Raw genomic sequence first — 21529 nt, forward strand, 5'->3', positions numbered from 1 at the left:
CGTCAAAAGCGCGTTTTATTGGTGTCTGATTGGTCTAAAACATGCGTCAAAGCACGGCGGTTCTTCTGGTGCTTTTCGCTCGCATTTTGAATGAGTGGTTGACGAGCTATGGTCGTTCCAAAACGGCCACATTCTTCATTTTTCCTTTTATTCTTCGCAACAAGTCCAGATGAGCTCTAACACCGACGGCGCGCGCTGTAAAAGGAAGAACCTCACGTCAGAAGAGCGTGCTTAAGTCGTCGCAGCTCTTCTGCGCTCAAGCGTAAACTTGCAGCCGCCCAAAGCAGAGTTCGCCGCCTGTGCAGTCCGTTTTAGCTGTAGCGAGCGCCAGATCGCGCGGCTGTGGCAGCGAGTGGCCCAGGATATTCATGAAGGCAAAACTATCAACTACTCCAGCGGCAGAAAGGGGAAAAGCGGCCGCAAGTCAAGGCTAACGGAGGAGTTCCGCCTCGACCTCAACCACGCCATCGCACTTACGCCGCTTGAAGACAGAACCAACATTCGTACTTTAGCTGACTCCCTCGGTATGTCTAAATCTACTCTGCATGACTATTTTCTCTCGGGGGTGTTCAGATGCCACACAGCATGCCTGAAACCGATGCTAAGTGACGAGCAGAGAGTTGCTCGAGTTCGGTTTGCCTCTGGATTTGTTCAGAAGACGGGAAGACATGGGCTGCAGATCGACAATATGATGGAGTATGTGCACCTGGATGAAAAGTGGTTTTATCAAGCTAAGGAGAAGCAGCGCTTCTATTTGGCTGAACACGAGGAGGATCCCCATACGACGGTCAAGAACAAGAATGATACCGTTAAAGTTATGTTTCTTGTTGCTGTGGCTCGCCCACGTTGGGATCCTAGGCAACATAAAGTGTGGGATGGGAAAATTGGCTTGTGGCCATTTGCTATCTACGAACCGGCCGAGCGTTCAAGCAAGAATCGGCCTGTGGGGACGTTGGAACTGAAGACATACGCAGTGACTCGTGACATCTATCGGCAGTGTCTTTGCCGGTCGGTCATTCCCTGCATTAAGGCCCTTTGGCCTTCGGGCAAGCGAGTCATCTTGCAGCACGACAACGCAAAACCCCATGTGGCTGCGGATGATCCTGCTGTACTTGCGGCATGTGCGGAGGGCGGGTGGAGGATGCGCCTTCAGCCACAACCTGCTAATTCACCGGATTTTAATGCTCTCGACCTCGTTTTTTTTAGCTCCATACAGTCGCTCCAGCACAAGAAGAAGGCTAAAACTATCGAAGATCTGGTCAACAATGTCAACGAAGCCTTCAAGCAGCTTCATTACAGCGCTCTAGATAGAGTTTTCGTTTCTCTACAATCTGTGCTGATGGCTTCTATGGACGTTGACGGAAGCAACAAGTACGCCATCCCCCATCTTTCGAAAGCCACGTTGACGGATAGCCGTGGTATTCTCCCTCAGTCCCTAGCTTGTAGTGACAGAATCTATCAGAAGGCAATAAATCTGCTAAGTTCGGCTGATACGAACCGAACTTAGTCTTATATTTTCGGACAGTGTTATGTGTGGCGCTGGTCTTATATTTTTGGACGGAGGAAGTAGATCTTATATAGCAGGTGTATCAAGTGCTGAAGTGAGTTTACTTCTGAGTATAAAAGGTTAGCGTACTATTGGGTCAGAATGACTCGCTCTGGATATAAAATCGAGAGAACAAGTACAGAAGTCCCCCTCAAAAGTAAGCGTAGGGGGTCGACTAATCAAAGTGATTTGTTAATTTGTCTAATGTTATGCGATCCGATATACATGGGTATACGAAGTGCAAGCTGCGCTTTTACAGGGGGACCTCTGTACAAGTTACCGTGACGACAAAATTTACCAAAGTAGGTAAGAGAACCCCGGGGGGGGGGGTATCAAATCTTGATGCATCACATTGACGGCGTGAAGCCCCCAGCTACATGAGGATGCTCAACACGCTCTCGAGAGCTGTACGATCTCCTTTCTGCGCTGGAAGATTTCTTCATGTTAGGCTTCCGAAACCACGCGTGCTCTTTGGAATCTTCTCAGTTGGGTCTGCCAGAACATCCACAGGGCCGTACCGTTATCCGGCCGCTTCTCGTTCGACATGCGCACAGCTTAATGGGAAACACAATCTCCCGCACATTACCTCAAAAAGTCGAAATAGACGTCTCTAACCGATGGAGAGACCGTTAAACGAAGTAATTCAACAGTGATGTTATACGAGAAAAACTCAAGATCATCATAACGGCGAAGAAACAAAAAAAGAACCAGTGTGCTACAGAGCCCTCATGCCATTGATTATTAGCATCACGAATTGAGATACACGGACGCTGTAACCTTCGCCCAAAATCCACCTCATTCACCTCAGCATGGGGATGCAACTGGCCTTGCAGCATTCGTTAAAGTCCATATTTTGCTTCTGGCAGCACTGGCTGGTCTCAAAATTTGATTGCGAGTAGAGGTAAGCACACCCTTGCGCTGGGCAGAGTGGCTGCGCATTGATTGCAGTGGCGAACATCGTGGTGATAGCAACAACGGCGTATATTCCCAGGTTCATCTTCGGAAGTTTCGTGTTTGAGTTAGTTTTAGGGGCCGTGGCAGAATGAGCTATGAGCTGATGGAGTACAGACAACGACGGTGAAATCCGCCACCCTCTGAAAGCCATCCTCCATAGTAGTTCTTTTTTTGTTTTTGCGACAGGAAAATCCGTCGCACATTTTTATTGGTAGATAAAACGAATTAATTAGCAAAAAGCAAAGTTGAAAACCTCAACGTCTAGTGGCTGGCAGGCCGCTGTACTGTTGGGCGGTAGCTGGCAAACCAGGGCCGACGTTGTCTCGACAACAACATCAAGTCCTTCTTTTAAAACATGTGCGTCGAAGTTATCGAGTATAAGCACTGATAGTGCCTCGATCTCGAACTTGAGCAGCTCTCGTACATATATCGCCCACACTTTGGCATCCATAAAACTGCTCTCCTGCACTGAGTATACATGACCAACCGGATGTGTTAGTAGCTCCACGATTATCACACTATTTAATAAAGCAATTATATAAAATCAGCAAAATCAAAAGATATTCCAAACCGCTGACATAGTCTCATAAACGCACTTAGACCCTTCTCACCGCTTTCCTTACCAGCAAGATACGTTTGAAGCCATCGCGTTTGCTGCTCTTTGAAATATTGAATCAGTAAATCTGTACAAATACTAAGCAACAAGCGGTTTTAGGTCACAATGTAAAAAGTAAATTAATAAGAAGGCGGTTTACCCATTCTTCTCGTCGCACATCCTTCATAAAGGTTACCAAATCGTGAGAGAAGTGTATTAACGGCGCTGCACTCTGGCCCTTCAAGGTTTTGCTGGTTTGGGCACCCGCAAAGTCTTGGATGTTCTCTTTATCGTCTAGCCAGTCGCGAAGAGTCGTGCGAGGGATATTTAGTCTCTTTGATGCGGCTTGGCAGCTTCCTAACGACTCAGCAGTCACGATTGCTTCGCGCTTGGTTAGAATTGTATAGGAGCGCTGAGGCGCCCTTTCCAGAGTGAAAGAAATTCTAACTATATGTGATATGCTACCCGTAGGAACCAGTCGATTCAATTTACTCTATCATTGGCTAAAATAAAAACTTGTTCAAATCTTTTATTTTTGAACTTCAAGTGTTCGTGGCGGATTTGTATGGTATGGCGGATTTCACCGTCGCTGTCTGTACGTAGCTGATGCGACATGAAATTTTTTGGTTTAGTGCTAACAAGGCCTATTCATTTTGCTCGTAAACATCGTCTGGCAAAATTACAATAATACTTATTAGAAGTAAAATGCATGTAATAAATGCTCAGTAGATACCGTCAAAAATGTAAAGAAACAAGACAAAAGTCTCGTTTTGCACCTCCGATCGCAAATCGTAATACCGGTAACTAATCTAAATGTGACACGTCGTGGTAATAATTAATGGAACCGCAAACCAGAAAGCCATAATTTAGACTTTAAGTTAAGGCAAGATGTATTATATTTGCCAGTTTTGCTTAAAAAAAATACGTGCAAAGCACAATACGTTCTGCAAGTATTATATACGAAGTAGCGACGTACTGTTAGCACCGCTAAAGTTTCTTGTGGTTAGACTGTACCGTATTCAGAGGTTAATCTCTATCCCCCAGGTAGGTCGATCCACGCATCAGTCCACACCTGGATGCGTAAATTCTTTACAAAAACCAAGTATAAATCTGATAGCATCAGAATACAACCCTAATGAAAATGGTAACCAGGCAACTTGGATAACTTGTCGCGCCCCTTAAAAGCGAGCCAAGCCGTTCTAGCTGCAACCTTGTAGCATAAATACTAGAATACAACTTGTGTAATCTTACTATAAACTATCATGTGCTAACTCGAAGAACTAAAAATCTCCATAAGTAGACATTGCCCCAAGTCCAGCACAATGAAATGAGCACGTTAATCTGTTTTCTCGCATTGTACAGCACCACAAAAGATTATATAGATATAGGAAAAGATAGCTACAGCAGTAGAAGTCGCTTAAAAACATAGAAGTGAGTTTTTCATGCGAGCCTATGTATGTGTTCGGGTGTGCCAGAATCCGGCCGTCAACATGCTTTTCTGCCATAAAATACGTATAGATACTTCCTTTTAATGATAAGGATGGGTATTGCTTGCTGCAGATGCATTACAGGTAGGTGTTCTACAGGTGTAGATTTTCATGGGTTGTTAGCCATGACCAACTTTGAGCGATCATATCACCGCGTACACTCAGCCGATTTTATTGATTCGAGTGGCGGAGAGTGTTTTCTGTTTTCATAGAACAAGTTTGTTTTTACAGCTCGTTTTAAAAAACAGCGGCATTTAGAACTTGTACCATCAGTGGGGGATAGAGTATCTCCAAAATCGGTGAAGTTAATTAAAATGCCGTATTACGGAGTGTACTTGCGTACTGGAATGACTCGTAAACATGCACATTCCCTTCGCTAACTCTGTACTTACAGTAGTGCACTGCACCGCACTCACAGCGGCAATTGTATCGCTCACTTAGTATTTTCCTAGCCGACCTACAGACCAACAAAAATCAGATTTGAAGAATCGAGACATGCGTGCAAACCTCGTCCTGCTTCTTGGAGCTGCTCTTCTATCGATCTCGGAGGTTGCGTCACGAGAGGTCATGGATGTAGATATATCTAGTATCAACGGCCACTTACGCCATCATAAGCCAAACAATCACGACGCTACAGACGAAGAGAGGCTGTGGATTGCGAAATACGTATTCGGCCCAAGTAAGAAGTTCGAGAAAATGTTGATCGACAACCCGGCTCAACTCGACAAGTTTTCGACGAAAACAATCACCTCCAAACTGAAGTACACACGCCACAAGGCGGAAGCGCTCGATTATCTCAATCGACGGCCAGAAGCCATTCGAATTTGGCAAACCAACATACTTGACTGGGCCTTATTACGTAGAACAGATGATCTTCTCCATAGCAGTCTCCAGTTTAGTTGTACCCTCGGGTCCACTGGCTTTCAAAATCAAGTCAAGCTCACCTCTGTTCACAACAGTGTCCACCAATATCGCTATTTAGAGCTCTACATTTTTTTTCATTGGCCGTTTGGTTCAGGTCTAATTGGTAATGGTATTTGCTGTTTGCGTCCTTGTTTTTCTTCGCAAGCCAGTCCCTAAAAAAGTTTACATCGCTCGAAGTCGACGCACGGCACTTGATGAAATTCCCATTACATCCGCGTGGATAAGCTTCAGAGTTGAATGATTAAGAACAGTGTGAATGGATACTGTTACATACCCATATTCGATAATTAAAACGGTCCTCTTACCTAAACTTTGAATCCGCTACTTCAAAAAAATACCACCGGCAATCCTGGTCTTAGTGATATTGGTGTAGTTGCCGCCGAAGAGAGGCGTAAGCACTAATGATAATTAGAAAAATACGTTCTCCTTTGTTTTCTCAGAGTTTCATTTAACCTTGTGGCAACCTGAGCTCATTTATATCGAAGTACGAGCTATCAAACTTTTTTCGCTCGGATTATACAATATCGGAGAGTTATTATACATGTACTGTACTGTAGCAGTACGTACTACAAATGTAAGTTATTGCTAGCAATAATTGCGGCGTCATCTATATTTTTGGGCCCGTAACTTGCAGCACAATGTTTTAGCATTATTCTATGAGGCTCTGACACCACATCCATGTGGCCGTTGCTGCATTTGTTATACAGAGCTCGCTTCGGTTCTAGTGACCAAAATTGCAACTGACGGCCCTTCCCTATGCAATGCACTCTGATCAGCAATAATTCGAAAAGCGAGGGATCATCAGTCTACTTGTTATCTCCATCTCGAGTCTAAAAGATCCACAAGAAGCGCTTGCGTGGAAGTTGCTCCTTCAACTCGATCTTACGCGCCTCTAGCACCGCGATCTCCTCATCCGCTTCATCGATGTCACGTCCGGCATATTTGGACTCCTCGAGAGCCGCTTGTTGCGCACGGATCTCCTCGATCTGCAGACGGAGTTCTTTGGCCGAGTCCACAGGCTTCTTGCTCTTCTGCGCGACAGCAGCACTACCCCACGTGACACGAGGAGCGGGTGGCCAGGCTTCCTGTGCAGTAGGTGCCACCGCCTTCTTGTCCTTCGCGTCGTCTCCTTCCTCTGCAAAGGTGACGTTCACCACACGGTCGTTCTCGGGCTTGGCTGACTGCTTGAGTGCAAGCGCCTCGATCTCCTTCTGACTGGCCGAGCCCAATACGTCAAATTTCACCTTATGGCCTGATTGCAGCTCCGCTACCACCGTCACAGCTACAAAATTGACGGTCAATTAGCAAATATTTCACTCAAATCCGAGCTGTAAACAGCAACGTACTCTCATTAATGAGGTCTTCTGTGGACCCGATTGGGCCACTATCCTCACGCTTGGCCAATTCAAGAAGCGACTCGTTCAGCGGCACGTATTCGTTGATAGTGTCGATGAGATCAGGGTAGCGGTCGTTAAAGTGGTTGTAGAATTCGTCGTCTGTCTGCAGGTTGTACACGAACACCCCTCCTATAGCACCAGGGATGCCCAACATGATGCCAGTCGTATACCAGAAGTAGCGTGCAAATGGTGAGCCTTTGGGTTTCGTCTCTACGGCTGCAGCAGACGAGAAGAGACGAGGAGAACCTCGCTGGAGCGAGCGCACCACTGACCGGACGAGCATCGTCAAATGTTCAAAATCAAAAATGACCACCAAGTGGGATCTGGTAAATAAAAATATATGATTGGATGAAATAAAAAGTGACAGTTAATGCGTCTTTTCGCCAATCAGTGAGGATATCGAAGATGGACGAAGTCGAGGTGTCCGTGTCGTACGTATCGGGCGCGTACGTGACCGGTTTCTTGATCATGCTCGTGGGCGTGGTACTGCCGATGGTCTACATGGTGCTCCAGAACAAGAAGGCCTTCAAGGCGGTTCGACGAGACTAAAAAAAACAGTCAAAATGCTGCTACACATGAAGATCGCAGCTCTTCCGACATGGGAAAAATGATCGCAGATATTACATAGGGACAAGCGCAGTGGTTTTGAACCATAACTAGCAGTGAATGAGTTTTTTTCTTAGTGATACAAGATAATTAGCTGGGTTTCAACTGTTCTTGTGCGAATTCATTTTGCTCGCTGCGCAAACTTCTCGTGTCGGATTCTCTCCAAATTTTGCTGTTGCTGCAGCTCCGCCTTGACATTCTGGTACCGCTGTAAGAGTCTAAAGGGAACAATAGTTACAGCACGCGGGTGTGAATTGGAGCCAGGAGGTTAGGAACGCACCTTTCGAGGTCGATCTGACGCTGTTTCTTCTGTTCCTCTCTTCCTGATTGAATGCGCTTCTGAAGCGCGTCCAGATCCTGTTTCTGTCGCTGCTTGAAGGTTACTTCGCGCTGGAACATCTCCTGCTGCTTGAGGTTGCGCCACTTTTCGAGCTCCCAGGCTTCCAAAGCGTCCGATTTCAACTTGATCTTGTGTGCTTCGCCATAACTAAATAGCAATCAAACGTTATTTTACTGGATTTTCGTATTTTTTTTTATCAAACGTACTCTTTTTGCCGAGCGAGATGCTCTTCAATTCGTCGGAGATTGAGCAGGTCCTTGGAGAACTTTGGCTTCTGGTTTTTCTCCAGTAGTTTCTGTTGGAACTCCAGTAGTTCAGACTTGTGTTTCTCTCTCATATTAACAACCAGCTCCTCGACGTTGCGCTCGTACTCGTCCATTTTTCTATCCCAGACCTGATTGAATTGCTGGAACTCGAGCATATGCGCCTCTTCGACCCCCAGGCGCTCGGCGATCTGTCGCGAGCGCATCGCTTCTCTTCGTCGGGTTTCCTCGTGCACTTTTAGCTCCTCCAGGCGGTTCTTGGCGATCTCAGCCTCCACATATTTGCCCTGTCGTTCACAGTTCTTGCGGTGCTCCTCGAGGATCAGTAAGAAGTCGTTCACCGCCGAGTCCTCGACATCTGTCATCTTGCCGCTGTTCGCTAATCTATCGACAGCGACACGTGCCTGGACTGCAAACGACTTTGCTTCCTTACGCCACACACCCAATAATAAATATCTGTGCCATTGGCTACTGAATCGCCACTACGTTGAGCCAAGAATGGAGCAGGCCACCATGATTTTGCCGTCATCACTAGAAATACACTGCTCTTAAGACAGCAATCAGCTGTCGAGAAGACAAGAGTCTATCAACTTCTTCAAACAGGACAAGAAAGATCGTCTTGTTACAGTCTCATGGTTGCGATTTTTTCTATTACATTTTTGGTTATTTGTTAGTTGGGAGTGTCAAACTCCACGTTGGACTCACAGTCAGCTCCACGTCGAGACGACTGCACGATTACGGGATCTTCTTCTCCATGGTGGCGTTTCCCTGAGCATCCTTGCCGTGGATCTCAATGTGCTGCACCTTGGGCATGCCCCACGACGTGGTGGACAGGACGAACACGCGCTCAAGCGTGCAGCCTTCCTGGCCGCTAATGGAGCCACGACCCACGGGCTTGCCGTCCACGATGGACAGATAGATGACGCGGTCCTTGAGCGACGTCAACGTCACCTCGTACTCACCGGGATGGCCCTCACGAGGCTTAACAGTGGCGCCGTATGCCGTGTTGCGCTCAATCATGTTGAGCTCCTCACGGGGGCAGCCGTCCTGCTCGAACATGATCCAGTACACATCCAGAGGGTTCTCAGGGTCCAGCGTGCCGTCCTCGCGGATGTTGGCGGCGTACACGACCACATTCTTGTTCTTGTTGCGGTACACGACAAACGCCACGTTCTTGTTGTGCTTCTCCGCGATAAGCGGCACCGGGTTGTTCTCCACCTTGGAAAAGTCGAGCGACATGGTTGAAATTAGAAAAGGAAGGAAGAGATTCTTGCTGCGGCTTGCGAGGAAGACGGAGAATGAGCGCACCACGTGGAGCTTTGGGTTGGGAACAGCCGTTTCGAGGGTAAACAAGATTCCATTGGAGTTTTGTATTCGACGTCGTCCGACGCACTTTGCATCTGAGAAAGAAAAGTATCTTGTGTATTGCGCCACTCAAATCTTACACAAGTTGTGTTTACGCTACCACTCCAAACGTACATCATAAACTATACGTATACAGTGAACTTAGCTTGTGAACCGAACTTAAATATTTTGGCGGGAACGTTGTCAGTGTAACATTTCCAATGCTCTGGCCGCGAGAGGAGTTCCACGCCGCGTACGGGCAGATCAAGCATGACGCGCTGCAGTCTGGTGGTAGCTGCAGCGTGTTGATCCTCGTGGCTTTTGATGTGGACGCGCTCTGTGCTGCAGAGATCCTGACGCGTCTTCTACGCGCCGATATGTTGAGCTACTCGCTGTTGGCAGTGCGAGGCTACGAGGACGTGCTCCAGGCTCGCGAGACGCGTATCCGCGGAGACGACGGGACACTACGAGGCGGCGGAGAGCTTCGTTCAGTCATCATGCTGAACTGCGGCGCCATCGTGGACGTAGCCAAGCTCTTGGCACTACCTTCATACGTCAAATGTTACGTATTAGACAGCCACCGACCCATTCACTTGGCCAATATATACGACGAACACCAACAGATCGTAGTGTTCGATGACGGCGCATTATCATTGGACGAATATCCGGCGTTCGGTCCCGACTTAGAAGTAGAGGATTTTGAAGAAGAAGAAGAAGAAAGTGAGGCTGAAGAAGAAGACGACGAAGAAAGTGACAGCGAAGCTGAAGTGGAGTTCGGTACAGAAGACACTCAAGATACCGAAAAGGAGGAGAACGACAGTGAAAAGAGAAAACGAGACGAGAAAGATGAAGACGAAGACATGGAACAAAGTCCCAAGAGACGAAAAGAAGACGACAGTGAAGAGAAGGATCAAGTGGACACACTCGTCCCCGCAGAGCCAGTAGAGGAGAGTACTGTGACGGCTAAAAGACGACGTCGTGAGGAGATCTTGAGATACTACAGAGGCTCATTCCACGGCGCTCCTGCTGCCACTGTAGCGTTCGAATTAGCTCAGCAAGTGAACAGCTCACAGCGTGATCTGCTGTGGTTTGCCATCATTGGATTGACCAAGCAATTCGTGCTAGAGGAGATCGATACCGACAACTATAACCTCATGGTTACACGGTTCCAGGACGAGGTCTTGGCTGTGGATGCCTCCGCGCCGTCCAGTGGCCCTGGAGCTACTGGAGACGAAGACCGACACCCTGGCTATGACGACGGGAAGATCAGCTTTGAAGAGGAATATCGCTTCATGTGCTACCGCCATTGGTCGCTGTATGAAGCCATGTATTACTCGGACTACGTGGCGTCGAAGCTCGGGCTTTATCACGACCAAGCTCGTCGTGTTGGTGCACGCAACGCGTCAGGTAACAATGGCAACGGTGCAGGAGATACAGAACTGCACATGTTCCTTGCACGTATGGGCTTTTCTCTACGTCAAAGCCAACAGAAATTCTCGTACATGCCATTGGAGATGAAGCAAATGTTACGTGAGAAGACGCAAGAAATGGCGCCGAAATTTGGTCTCCACGACCTTTTCTATGGCTCTTTCAAACGAACGTTTGCCTTCCAGTATCAACTGTGTGCAGCTGACGCGGTGTACGGTCTTCAAGCGCTTCTAGAGGCCCCAGAAAGTTACGTCGCGGCAGTCTTTGAGGCCGAGACGCAACACCAGAACAACACATTCTCCAGTCTATTCTCGCTGGACTCGATCTTGTCCTCTAGCGATAGCAACGACAAGGACGGAGAGGAGAAAGACGCGGAAGCTGACGAAGACTCGCAAGAGGATTTCCGACAGCAGAACTTCATGCTAGCGCACACGGCGCTTGCTTGTCAGTCTGTAACATCCAGTAAACTCATGGAAAGTGGCATCAAGGTGTCCATGTCACTCAAGCAAGCGATTGTCCGTGTGGGACTCTCGATCATGGAGCGAAAACTGCTCGTCCGTGTCAAGCACTTCCGCTACGTGTGTTTGAATGTTCCAGAGCGGGAACAAGAGCTCTTTGCGAACGCGAACGTGCTTACCCAGTTAGCTCTGTTCTTGCTCAATGTGCACCGTGCAAGCGGCAAATGGGGCGGTGTCAACGCATCAGCCCGGAAGAAACTACAGGAAGACGGCGAGAACGAGGAGGCGGACGCAGAAGAGGAGACAGTGACGAACAAATCGATTGTTCCACTGGTACTAATCACGCGAAACCCGGCGCAGAATTGCTTCTTGGTCGTGGGTTTGACGTGTCCGTCTACACCTGGCGAGATCCATCGGAAGTATGTGGCTTTATGAGGCTTGGAAAAGGTGGGTGTGCTGATTAATTTTGTGTGTGATTGTTTACAGCACACTCGGAACAGCGTTTAAGTTGGCTGCTGGAGAGACTGGAGCGAACTTTCGACAGGATGGCTTCACTAGCGCTGTGATGGAGATTCAGATCGACGAGATTCAGTACTTTGTCGAGCAACTTCACAACGTGCTGGATGCGTAGCTGAGCTGTCTGTTAGAAAGTACAGTACTGAATAGAATACATTCTTTTGCTACTTTCCTAACACAAACACAGCTTTTACTGTGGGAGAAATAAGGCAGCGATTACGATATTTGGAGAACGGAGTAGTACAAAGTGATTTTTGCTACATTTGAGTGAGTATCTGTGCTTGTGGGATTTTGGTGGCAGATCTTTTACTGTAGTACTACTTTTGATTTCAGAAGAACGCTGAGGGCATTGATAATATATTTTTTAATGTTATTATCGGAGCCTGCATAATACTTCATTGTTCTTCTGAAACCAAAAGAGAAAATTGTTGCAGCCACCTTTTTTTCGCTGTCATGCTCCATTAAAAATTACTTTCAAGTAAGAAACACGGCAAAGTCAAGGAAAAATAATATCGCAGTGGAAATAATGTATTGAAAGTGATATCTGGCATCTCAAAAATAAATAATTAGCTGCTAATCTTGTATTGAAGCTCAATACAATGATTATTTCGGAACACCTGGTGCTACCGGGACGTGGACCTCGAAGGTCCAGAGAGAGAGAGAGAGGGGGGGGGGGCTCGCAGCTCTAAAGCGCCATCGGATGTATCGCGATGCTAATGAAACACAGGCTTCCGCTTTACAGGAATAAGGTCAATAGCAAACCTGAAGTATTGGTTAAAATTGATCGATACTTGGATCTTAAAAATAGTCAAGGCCTCCACAAAGCCTTAAAAAGTTGATGGAGATCAGCATGGCCGTTTTGCCATGGTGAATTTGAAAATACAGCTTTTTATAGTGATCTTGGATAACTGCACTAATTGAAAGACGTTGTCGTTTAACAGTGAATAATATTTAGGTCAGCGTAGCTTTTTTATTAGTGGCCTCACCACATTCAGACAGCGATTCGGACGAGCTCACGCATGACGGGAGGTAGTAGACATAAAAACGTCTCAGTGGGGACTGGCACGGCACAAACTTTAGATGGAGCCGGAGTCCCGTGTAAACTCGAGCATGTCAGGATATCAAAAAAGGTTCCGCTTATTCAGATAAACGGACATGATTAAAGAGTTAGGGTAATTGTCGGAGGACGGGCGCATTGATAGGTTTAGCTAAAGCGATGCAAAACGAAACATTCAGGCAGGAGATGCATCGCAAAAGATAAGCTTTTAAATGGGCGGCGTAAATTGTGTTGAGTCTTCATTCACAACAGGATTCACGCCTTGATTACCTATTAAAAATATGATTTGTTTGGTTCGTACATAATTTATTTTATTGTGCCGGTTCCACGTTGCTGAGGTATCATGCTTTTGTAGTCTTGCAATTTGCTCTAGTTTTGACTCAACTTTTGGATTCATTGATTCGACTACAATAATGCAAATGCACCACTTCCGGTACTAGCGCATACTCCTCATTTCACAGGAGATGTTGCACTCGTTCGACGAAGTACAGTAGGCCAGTTGGAAGATGAAACGAAGTGTAGAACTTCATGCGGCCCTTACTACCTGGGGTACATGCTCAAATTTATACTTTGAGATACGTTGCATGATCTGGTTATGTTATAGAAATCACAAAAACAGTGATCAATGAGCAAATTGCATCCTTAAAGACACATTGCACGAATGTTGCATGATGTAGTGCACTCTTCGAGCGGTGAATTACAACAAGTACTAGTAGTACTACGATAGTACCACTAATATTATTTTTCTCACAAGGTTACTAGGTACATATTCGAGTTCCTCCCATTCTGGCCTATCAGCAGCTGATTCAGCTTGGCAACAGTTCTCAATCTGACAGGTCAAGCTTGGGCATCTCTTAAACGCCGGCCCCTTGTGCACATGCCCTCGTAGAGTACTTTTAGCCCCTTGTTGTCGCAGTTGGCCTTGTAGAAGTCGCATCTGTTCCAGTAGGTGACACCGTTACTTGCACAGACTGTGGGGTTATTTCCACCGTCGCATATAATGTAGGGAACCGCGGCGCAAGCAAAACCTTCGGCGGAGATTCCGACGATCAGGATCGAGGCGAATATAGCGACAATGGCGAACTTCATGACTTCGAACTTGAGACTTTGGCGGGGGAACTTGAGGTCTTGGGCGAGCGGAGAGACTTCGGAAATGTAGCTGTAGTGTGTTGCTGGTAAAAAGCAAAGTGAACAGGACAAGAGTACACTGCTCTTCGATTTTCTACTGCGGCTCCTACCTTCCAAGGAATTGCACGGTTGCGCTGTCGTGTACTATATCTCTTCGATAACATACAACACGTAGTTCATCCAGCTGTAGTTACGGTACATGTATGGTAACTGCTAATGTCGTGCGTTTGACGAGTTTTTGCAGTACATTGACAGTACTAAAATAGGTGCTGAACTGAGTAAAAGAACAAAATAGGAAGCAGAAAGCGTTGCATAGTTAATTGCTAGCTCGACCTACGTGCCAAACGAAACTGTTTGCTGTCAGTGACAGCAAACAGTCTAAGTGACAGGCTGTCACTGACAGCCGGTCACTTAGCCCAAGTCTCGCATCAACGCATCTCCTGCGGCTGCGAAGCAGGCGCAGCATCTACTATAATCAATGAAACACGCAGGATGCCGTATTAGAATCACAAAACATACGGTATTACTGAAGCACCTCTGTTTACGTCGACGTTTGAGAAACCCCTTCAGGCCCTAAGCCTCTTCTTGTTTTTCTCTGAAACCAAAGCAAAGCGGTAGACGGTAAGGCTGTCGACACGTTTCCCTGCGTCGAATTGTGCTCCGGTCGCGCTGCCTTGAGTTGTTTCAGCTGACAGTTTAGCTCCTTGACCAAGTTTTGCATGATAAGTTAAGGTTTGGGGGCAACGTGGTGCATTTTGCGATCGATTTCTTGTCCCTGAACTGTCGTGTTCTTCGCAAGCTGACGTTTATCATCTTGGCCGTTGTTAGGTTGATCCGTTGCGGAGTTACATTGTGGACATCTTGGTTCTGTGGAATAGCGCTTACGTTGAGGAACTCATCTATATCTAACGATTCGGTTAGTAGATCGGGCGTAGGCAAGTCAAGATGGCAGTGTCATCTTGATAAACGCTAGCGAGATCGAGGGAAGATGGAAGTCGAGTGCCTGAATAAAGTGAGATGAGTCGAAGTTATTAAAGACCATTGAAGAATCCCCCTTTATTGTGCTTTGCCTACTGCATTTGCACGACTGTGATAAAACGTAGAAACAAAAATCTGAGGTAGTATTAATCTCACTGCAGTTATTTAGTCACGATTGATCAGGTAGAAATTCTGCCAGAGAAAAAGAACATAGCACTATTGAATAAATTTATCATTGGTACAGTGCTCTTGTTGTTAATCAAGTCCTCTACAGACAGCGACGGCAAAATCCGCCACGATTTGAGCGCCATCCTCCATAGTAATATTGTCGTATAAATCAAAACAAAATGAAAGTGACATATTTCAATTGACATTCCACTTCGAACATTAACATAGCATTACCAGCGTCTTTCACAATGATTTTGACTGACCCAATTGCACCATTCAATGTATGTTACTGCTTTATCTGCAAAAGGTTCTTAACTTGCTCAAATATTGTGTTCTGAACTTCAAGTTGGTCCTGGCGTATTTTGTCGTATTTCACCGTCGTTGTCTGTATCGTGATGTATGAAGTATATCTGTCGATAGCCGCATTTTTAGCTCAAAGCACGAGAATTGCTTTCTCACGCCATCTCTGTTTACCTGTAGCATGTGTTTGATCATCAAATTAAAGCCAGTGATTACCGACCAGCACTCACAATTCGCTCTAGATAGCAACCGGAATTTACGGTATTTTTGCAACCGATCACTTTTTTTGCAACCAGTGGCCCGTAAAAAGTCTGCAGCACCAGCAAAATTAACCAGTTTGGCATCAAAACAGTGTCCCAGTTAAAGCGCGCTACTTCTTACATAATTGTGAGCAAAGCGACGGTTTCAAATGGACAGGAGTACGCCTTCCGCCGTTCTTACGGTTTTGACTTGAAAGGTACATGTACTTTTTACACGGTTGCAGAAAACACGGCAAACAGCCAATAACTACTCGCCACAAAAAATAATTAGCCCAATAAGCACATCAATGCATTTCCTGCACCTGGCAGTATCGGCTAGAAACATGTATTAATACTCCAAAAATGATTTAAAGCTTGATTTCATTTCTCTAATCACAATCTATTTTCAAAAGAGAACTTGACACATCTAATTTGTCTCACTTCGAAACTCGTCATGCTTTCGCGCTTGAGTGACGTCACACATGTGGGAGTTTAAATAATTTTTGGATTATTAAGGCAAATCTAATATCTTTTGCCAATATCAAAAAGCACAATATGATTGAATATACACGTTTTTCCGACAGACACAAAGGCAAGATTGTGAATATGTGATTAATATCCAATCATATACTACAATGTACCTTAATTCAGCCAATTAGGTCGCACAGGAGCAGGCTCTTCATTCCGACACTTTCTGACAAATATTTGTCGGAAGCTAGAGCTAACTATTTTGAAACCAATACTGAATTTAAGTCGTGTAAGATATATGTCAATATTTTTGTGGTTCCGACAATGCGGTATACCTCCTACTTTAGGTTAAAATTGAGCAGTAGTGTTAAGGTACACTCAACCAGTCAAGTCCAGTTAACAAAAAGCAGAAAAGACAAGCAGCCACCAGCATGAGCCTCTCCGCACTTATCCCTACAAACACGCAAAAAGCGCGTACTACCGGAATAGGCGCGTTCGAGCGTATGCTTAATATCGAAGATGTATCCATGGACGTTGTCCGAGCATGCATTTTCAGTGACAGCTCTGGAAAGAGCTTAGCGGCCGTGATGGATCGTTTTGGCTACTATCTCGCCACATGCGAAGGTAAGAAAGGTAAGTTGGCGCCCAACACCGCCATTTCTTACTTTAAAAACGTGAAGCTTTAATTTTTCGATGAGTATCCTCATCATAGAGTACCAACCGAGCTAATATTGCTTAAACAAGGGAAGACTCTCGAAAAACACTGCTTAAAACGTGATAATGGAGGATTTACTAACAAGGCGCCACTTTGTACAAAGGCGGATTTGCGCTCACTAATATGCTATGTGTACAAAACAGCATCCGTCGCCTCGGATTACGAAGATGCAGCGCTTGCGTGCCTTATGTGGCATTGCTTCGGCCGCTCATCAGATCTCGGCTACGTCACAAAGCAGCACATTACAATGTCAGCTGACAACGTTTTCTACATTCGGATGCTACGAATGAAAACAGCTGAGGAGCAAGGCCTCACGCTCGTACCTGATCGGGCGGATTTTGTGACCTGCCCGCTGCACACGCTCGCAGTAGCCTTGGTGATGCAGGAGTCGCCTTGTGTGTTCCTGCTTAGCCAGCTTCCTTCTCTTGTGACACCGTCTGCACCCTCACTTGATGCAGCAGCACCCCTTCTCGATGTACTACGAGTACCTTCGGTCAATGCTGCCACCTCTTCGCAGCTTCCTGCAGCAGGGATGACTGACCCGGCGGCTGCCACTCTGCGAAGCGTCCCGAGCTCCGCTGCAGCCAACCCTTCAGCGACCAACCAAGCTCGCGGTGACGACGGGGTTCAAGCGTATGTGAACCGGTTCCTGAAGCGGGTGTCGGAGCCGGCAGGAGCCTCAGCCAACTTGACCTCGCACTCCTTCAGGCGGGGCGGGGCGCAGCATGCAAACGGGGACGAGCGGCTGGCTGCACAGTGGATCTTTGATCGTGGGTCATGGGACATGACGCGCACCAACAAAGGATTCGCCTACGTATTCAACACGCCACGCGAGGACCGTAAAGTAGCACGGGTCTTGAGCGGGTGGGCTGCGGACGAGGCACCGATGATTCTTGATGTTGCCATTCTCGACCATGGGGCTCAAGAGCGCATGACCCGGTTGCAGGAGTTGCTGTTCGCTTCCTGTGTAGGGCTGAAGAACAACAAGCTAAACGTGAGTCGCAAGATAATTGGGGTCCTTACCGCCTACCTAATTAGGCATTTCCCGGAAGTGAAGACTCTCGAACCCAGGAGCTTGTTCGTTGTTCGAGTGGAAGAATGCTTGGAAGCAGCTGACATCTCCCACACCGACTTGCTGGCGTGGTCGGTCGCGCTGAGCCATGTCGCCTCCGAACCTGCTCAACAAAGGAAGGACACTGAAAAGAACGGCTGCAATCGAACGGAGTGTCATCACGCTGCTGTCATTAATGAGCTTATCGAAAGCAATAGGCTGTTGTCTGCACGCCTGCTGGTGCTAGAGGCTGCCATCCTTAAGCGACCTGCGCACGAAGAGCCAGCCCAAACTACAGAACAGGAGCGAGTTTCGTCAGCTCAAACACCTGCAGCGAAACGCAGAAAGAAAGCGACTACCAACCTGTCATCGATCTGGTTCGAGTGGTACACACGGCAGCCTTGCGTCTGGAGCTCTAACGACCGACAAAAGAAGTCAGATTACCGCTTGATCGTCGCGTACATGAAGCTTTTCCTGGAGGGCGGGTTCCAGCTTCACGAGAGATCGGAGGACTACAAGGATCGCGCTCTCGAGGTCGGCCAACGTGCAGAATCGGCGGTCCTCGGCTTCCTGAGTGGACAAGGGATCCGAGCAAAGGGCAGCGGTAGCGTACTGCGTGAGATGCGCAAACTTCATCGCTTAGGAGCCCTCGACGGCCGTATCACGACGTACCGTACACACCTCACCTCAAGCAAAATTGCTGATCCTGCGCCTACATCAACCCAAGACATACTTCAATTCGTAGGACATGTGTAAGACAAGTGAGTAGATGTTAATGAATTGCAACTCTTCGCAAACATCATAAGCCGACAGCAGGGAATTGGACCCCCCACTCGTTACCATCCGAGCGCTGCACCAGCAGTGCCGGCGATATTCGTGTGCGCAATGGCATACTGTGCTCTGGACTGGTCCTTTGCTACGGGAGATCTGCTGGGGTGGCTCTGGAAAAAGAAGACTGAGACCACAAGGCCCCTGTCGGTAATTTGTGGCGCTGCATGATTGGCTAAGTAAAAAACCTAGGCAAGGTTTAATAAGTGACGTTGTTTTATTGGCTGAGTAAAAAACCTGAATGAGGTTAATCCAAATGACTGGCCTACGACAATGAGGTCACTATTTTTGGCTTAAGTGTCATTGTTTTAAAATAACCTCTAATAGTGGCCCCTCACCCTGGCTTCGGGTCTCATTTATGAATTTGCTGGCTGTTGAGCACAGTGCTGTGAAGCCTATAATGCCCCTAAACAAAAAAAATGAGTTTTCTCGGCCTACAGGCCTCTTTAGAGCATTTCCTCGCGCCTTCGAACTCCCTTTCCAAAGCTGACTGGGATGGTCGTACTTATAAAAGCGACCGTACTTAGTGTAAGCGTACTTAATCTGAGTACACCGTCATGATCTGATTGGCGGATCCGAACTGTCGGAAACATGTCGGAAAGGGTAGGGTGTCGGAACGGCTGCGATATGGTGTACTAAGCATTTATACTATTTTGTCTGACGATGTTTATGAGCCGAATGAATGGGCCTTGTACTAAACAAATGTCGCATCAGCTACACGCTGCTGTACGATTAGCAGAGCGCTACAGTACCAAGTTGTTAGTTGGGAGTACCAACGACTTTAATGACGCATAGCTCATTCTGCTATTCGGCCCCTCCAACTCACTCCTTTTTCGACTCGAAGCTTCCGAAGATGAACCTGGTAATATATGCCGTTGCTGATATCGCCATGATGCTCGCCACTGCAATCAATGCGCAGCAACTCTGCACAGCTCAAGGGTGAGCGGGCGTCTCTTCGGCATCAAATATTGCAACCAGCGCGTGCTGCCAAAGGCAAAGAATGGACTTTAACGAATGCTGCAGGACCAGTTGCAACTTAGGCTCCCCGTGCGGAGGTAATTGAGGTGGAAATCTGGCGAATGTTACGGCGTCCGTGTATCTCAACTCTTGATGCTAGTAATCAATGGCTTGATGGCTCTCTAGCACACTGGTTCTTTTCTTGTTTCTTCGCCATTATGATGATCTTACGTTTTTCTCGTATAACATCACTGTTGAATCACTTCGTTTGATGGTTTCTCCCCTCAGTTAAAGATGTCTATTTCGACTTTTTAGGTAATGTACGGGAGATTGAGTTTCCCATTAAGCTGTGCGTATGTCGAACGAGAAGCGGCCGGATGACGGTACGGCCCTGTGGATGTTCTGGCGGACCGAACTGAGAAGATTTCAAAGAGCACGCGTGGTTTCGGAAGCCCAACATGAAGAAATCTTCCAGTGCAGAAAGGAGATCGTACAGCTCTCGAGAGCGCGCTGAGCATCCTCATGTAGCTGGGGGCTTCACGGCGTCAATGTGATGCAACAAGATTTGAGATGCCCCGGGGTTTTTCTACCTACTTTGGTAGATACCGGTACCGTCGTCACGCGTAGCTTATACAGAGGCCTCCTTGAATTAGCGCAGCTTGCACTTGGTACCGTAAACTACGGGCCCAGTGCTACAGCTGTAAAAATGTCGTTTGTCCCTTTTAGTTTTTACGCGTAAATAGTTCAACAGCTTGGCCTCTACTCACCAGAATTTCCCGCCAAAATGTAATCCATCTATTCGCGATTTTGGCACAACATGCCAAGGCGACCCAAGAACCGTAACTCGGTTAAGCTTAAGGCAAGCATTTAAGATAACTACTGGCGTATAAAGCGCTACCTGTTACTGTCTGGTTTAGGCCCTCAAGCTGCTTGACAGCGCGAGCCCCGCTTCATCCGTTGCGGCGAAGGTCCAAGTTCATCGGTCTACAATCTATCGCTAGAAGAAGAAGCAAGTGCTGTTGACAAAGGCTAAAGCGCCCAGTAAGTGTTATGCTGACACTGCTGCCCACTCGCACACCTACGTGCGCCACCCCGAGCTGGAGAAAAGGTATGCACATTGACTACATGAACTATGATTGTTATACTAGTTTATTGTGATGTAGGCTTGTGGATTGGATCCGTGATATGCGTAAAAATTGCTACCTGTGCGTGACTACAGAGTGTTTGCTATTAATGCACTCGAAGTTCGACTCTCAGCTGTTTGAGTCGCGCTCTAGAGCGGCAAGTTTGATGTACATTCGACGTTCCCTCAAGCGTAATCGCTTGACGATTCGTCGTATTACTCACAAGGGTCGTACTAAGCGTTCTGATATGAAAGTAGGCTCTGCTTTTCTATTGGTGGTGTACTTCTCCACATTTACGTATGGATCCGAAACTAACGTCACTTACTTTTGTATTAAGGTTGTAGCATCACTGTTTGCGGTCTCTATTCAACGCACAATAGAAGAGGATGGTATTTTATCGTGCCAAACGGGTTCTGAAAAGTACTCATCAGTGTACAACATGGACCAAACGGCGATATACATCGATATGAACGGTCGTACTACAATTGATTTTGTAGGAGCAGAAACAGTGGATGTTATGCAAGGTACGTGGCAGTAAACTTCTTCTCAGGCACGTATTAATTTTGACTAACTATATTTTCTAAACTTACATTCCCAGGGAGTTCTGTAAATGGATTTAGAGCGTCCGTCTTTTTGGCTGCGTCAGCGACCGGAAACA

At 46.9% G+C, this 21529-nt stretch overlaps 5 protein-coding genes across 5 annotated transcripts; 1 reads left to right on the forward strand and 4 right to left on the reverse strand.

Annotated features, from left to right (window-relative positions):
• Nucleotides 1–2345: 2345 nt before the first annotated feature.
• Nucleotides 2346–2651, reverse strand: PITG_22911 (PcF and SCR74-like cys-rich secreted peptide, putative; the record flags this gene model as incomplete). The annotated part of the gene is made up of 1 exon (XM_002902662.1): nt 2346–2651. One exon carries the CDS (start codon nt 2649–2651, stop codon nt 2346–2348), a length of 306 nt encoding a protein of 101 aa, XP_002902708.1.
• Nucleotides 2652–6314: 3663 nt separating this feature from the next.
• On the reverse strand, nt 6315–7186 carry PITG_10183 (uncharacterized protein; the record flags this gene model as incomplete). Its single annotated transcript, XM_002902663.1, has 2 exons — nt 6315–6788; nt 6853–7186. 2 exons carry the CDS (start codon nt 7184–7186, stop codon nt 6337–6339), a joined length of 786 nt encoding a protein of 261 aa, XP_002902709.1.
• A 117-nt stretch (nt 7187–7303) lies between these two features.
• On the reverse strand, nt 7304–8498 carry PITG_10184 (uncharacterized protein; the record flags this gene model as incomplete). The annotated part of the gene is made up of 3 exons (XM_002902664.1): nt 7304–7727; nt 7790–7996; nt 8056–8498. 3 exons carry the CDS (start codon nt 8475–8477, stop codon nt 7631–7633), a joined length of 726 nt encoding a protein of 241 aa, XP_002902710.1.
• A 349-nt stretch (nt 8499–8847) lies between these two features.
• Nucleotides 8848–9351, reverse strand: PITG_10185 (uncharacterized protein; the record flags this gene model as incomplete). Its single annotated transcript, XM_002902665.1, has 1 exon — nt 8848–9351. One exon carries the CDS (start codon nt 9349–9351, stop codon nt 8848–8850), a length of 504 nt encoding a protein of 167 aa, XP_002902711.1.
• A 326-nt stretch (nt 9352–9677) lies between these two features.
• On the forward strand, nt 9678–12091 carry PITG_10186 (cell division control protein 45; the record flags this gene model as incomplete). The annotated part of the gene is made up of 2 exons (XM_002902666.1): nt 9678–11761; nt 11829–12091. 2 exons carry the CDS (start codon nt 9678–9680, stop codon nt 11971–11973), a joined length of 2229 nt encoding a protein of 742 aa, XP_002902712.1.
• Nucleotides 12092–21529: the final 9438 nt, after the last annotated feature.

Source organism: Phytophthora infestans, genomic scaffold, assembly GCF_000142945.1.
Source record: "Phytophthora infestans T30-4 supercont1.17 genomic scaffold, whole genome shotgun sequence".
NCBI classification, from domain to species: Eukaryota; Oomycota; class Peronosporomycetes; order Peronosporales; family Peronosporaceae; genus Phytophthora; species Phytophthora infestans.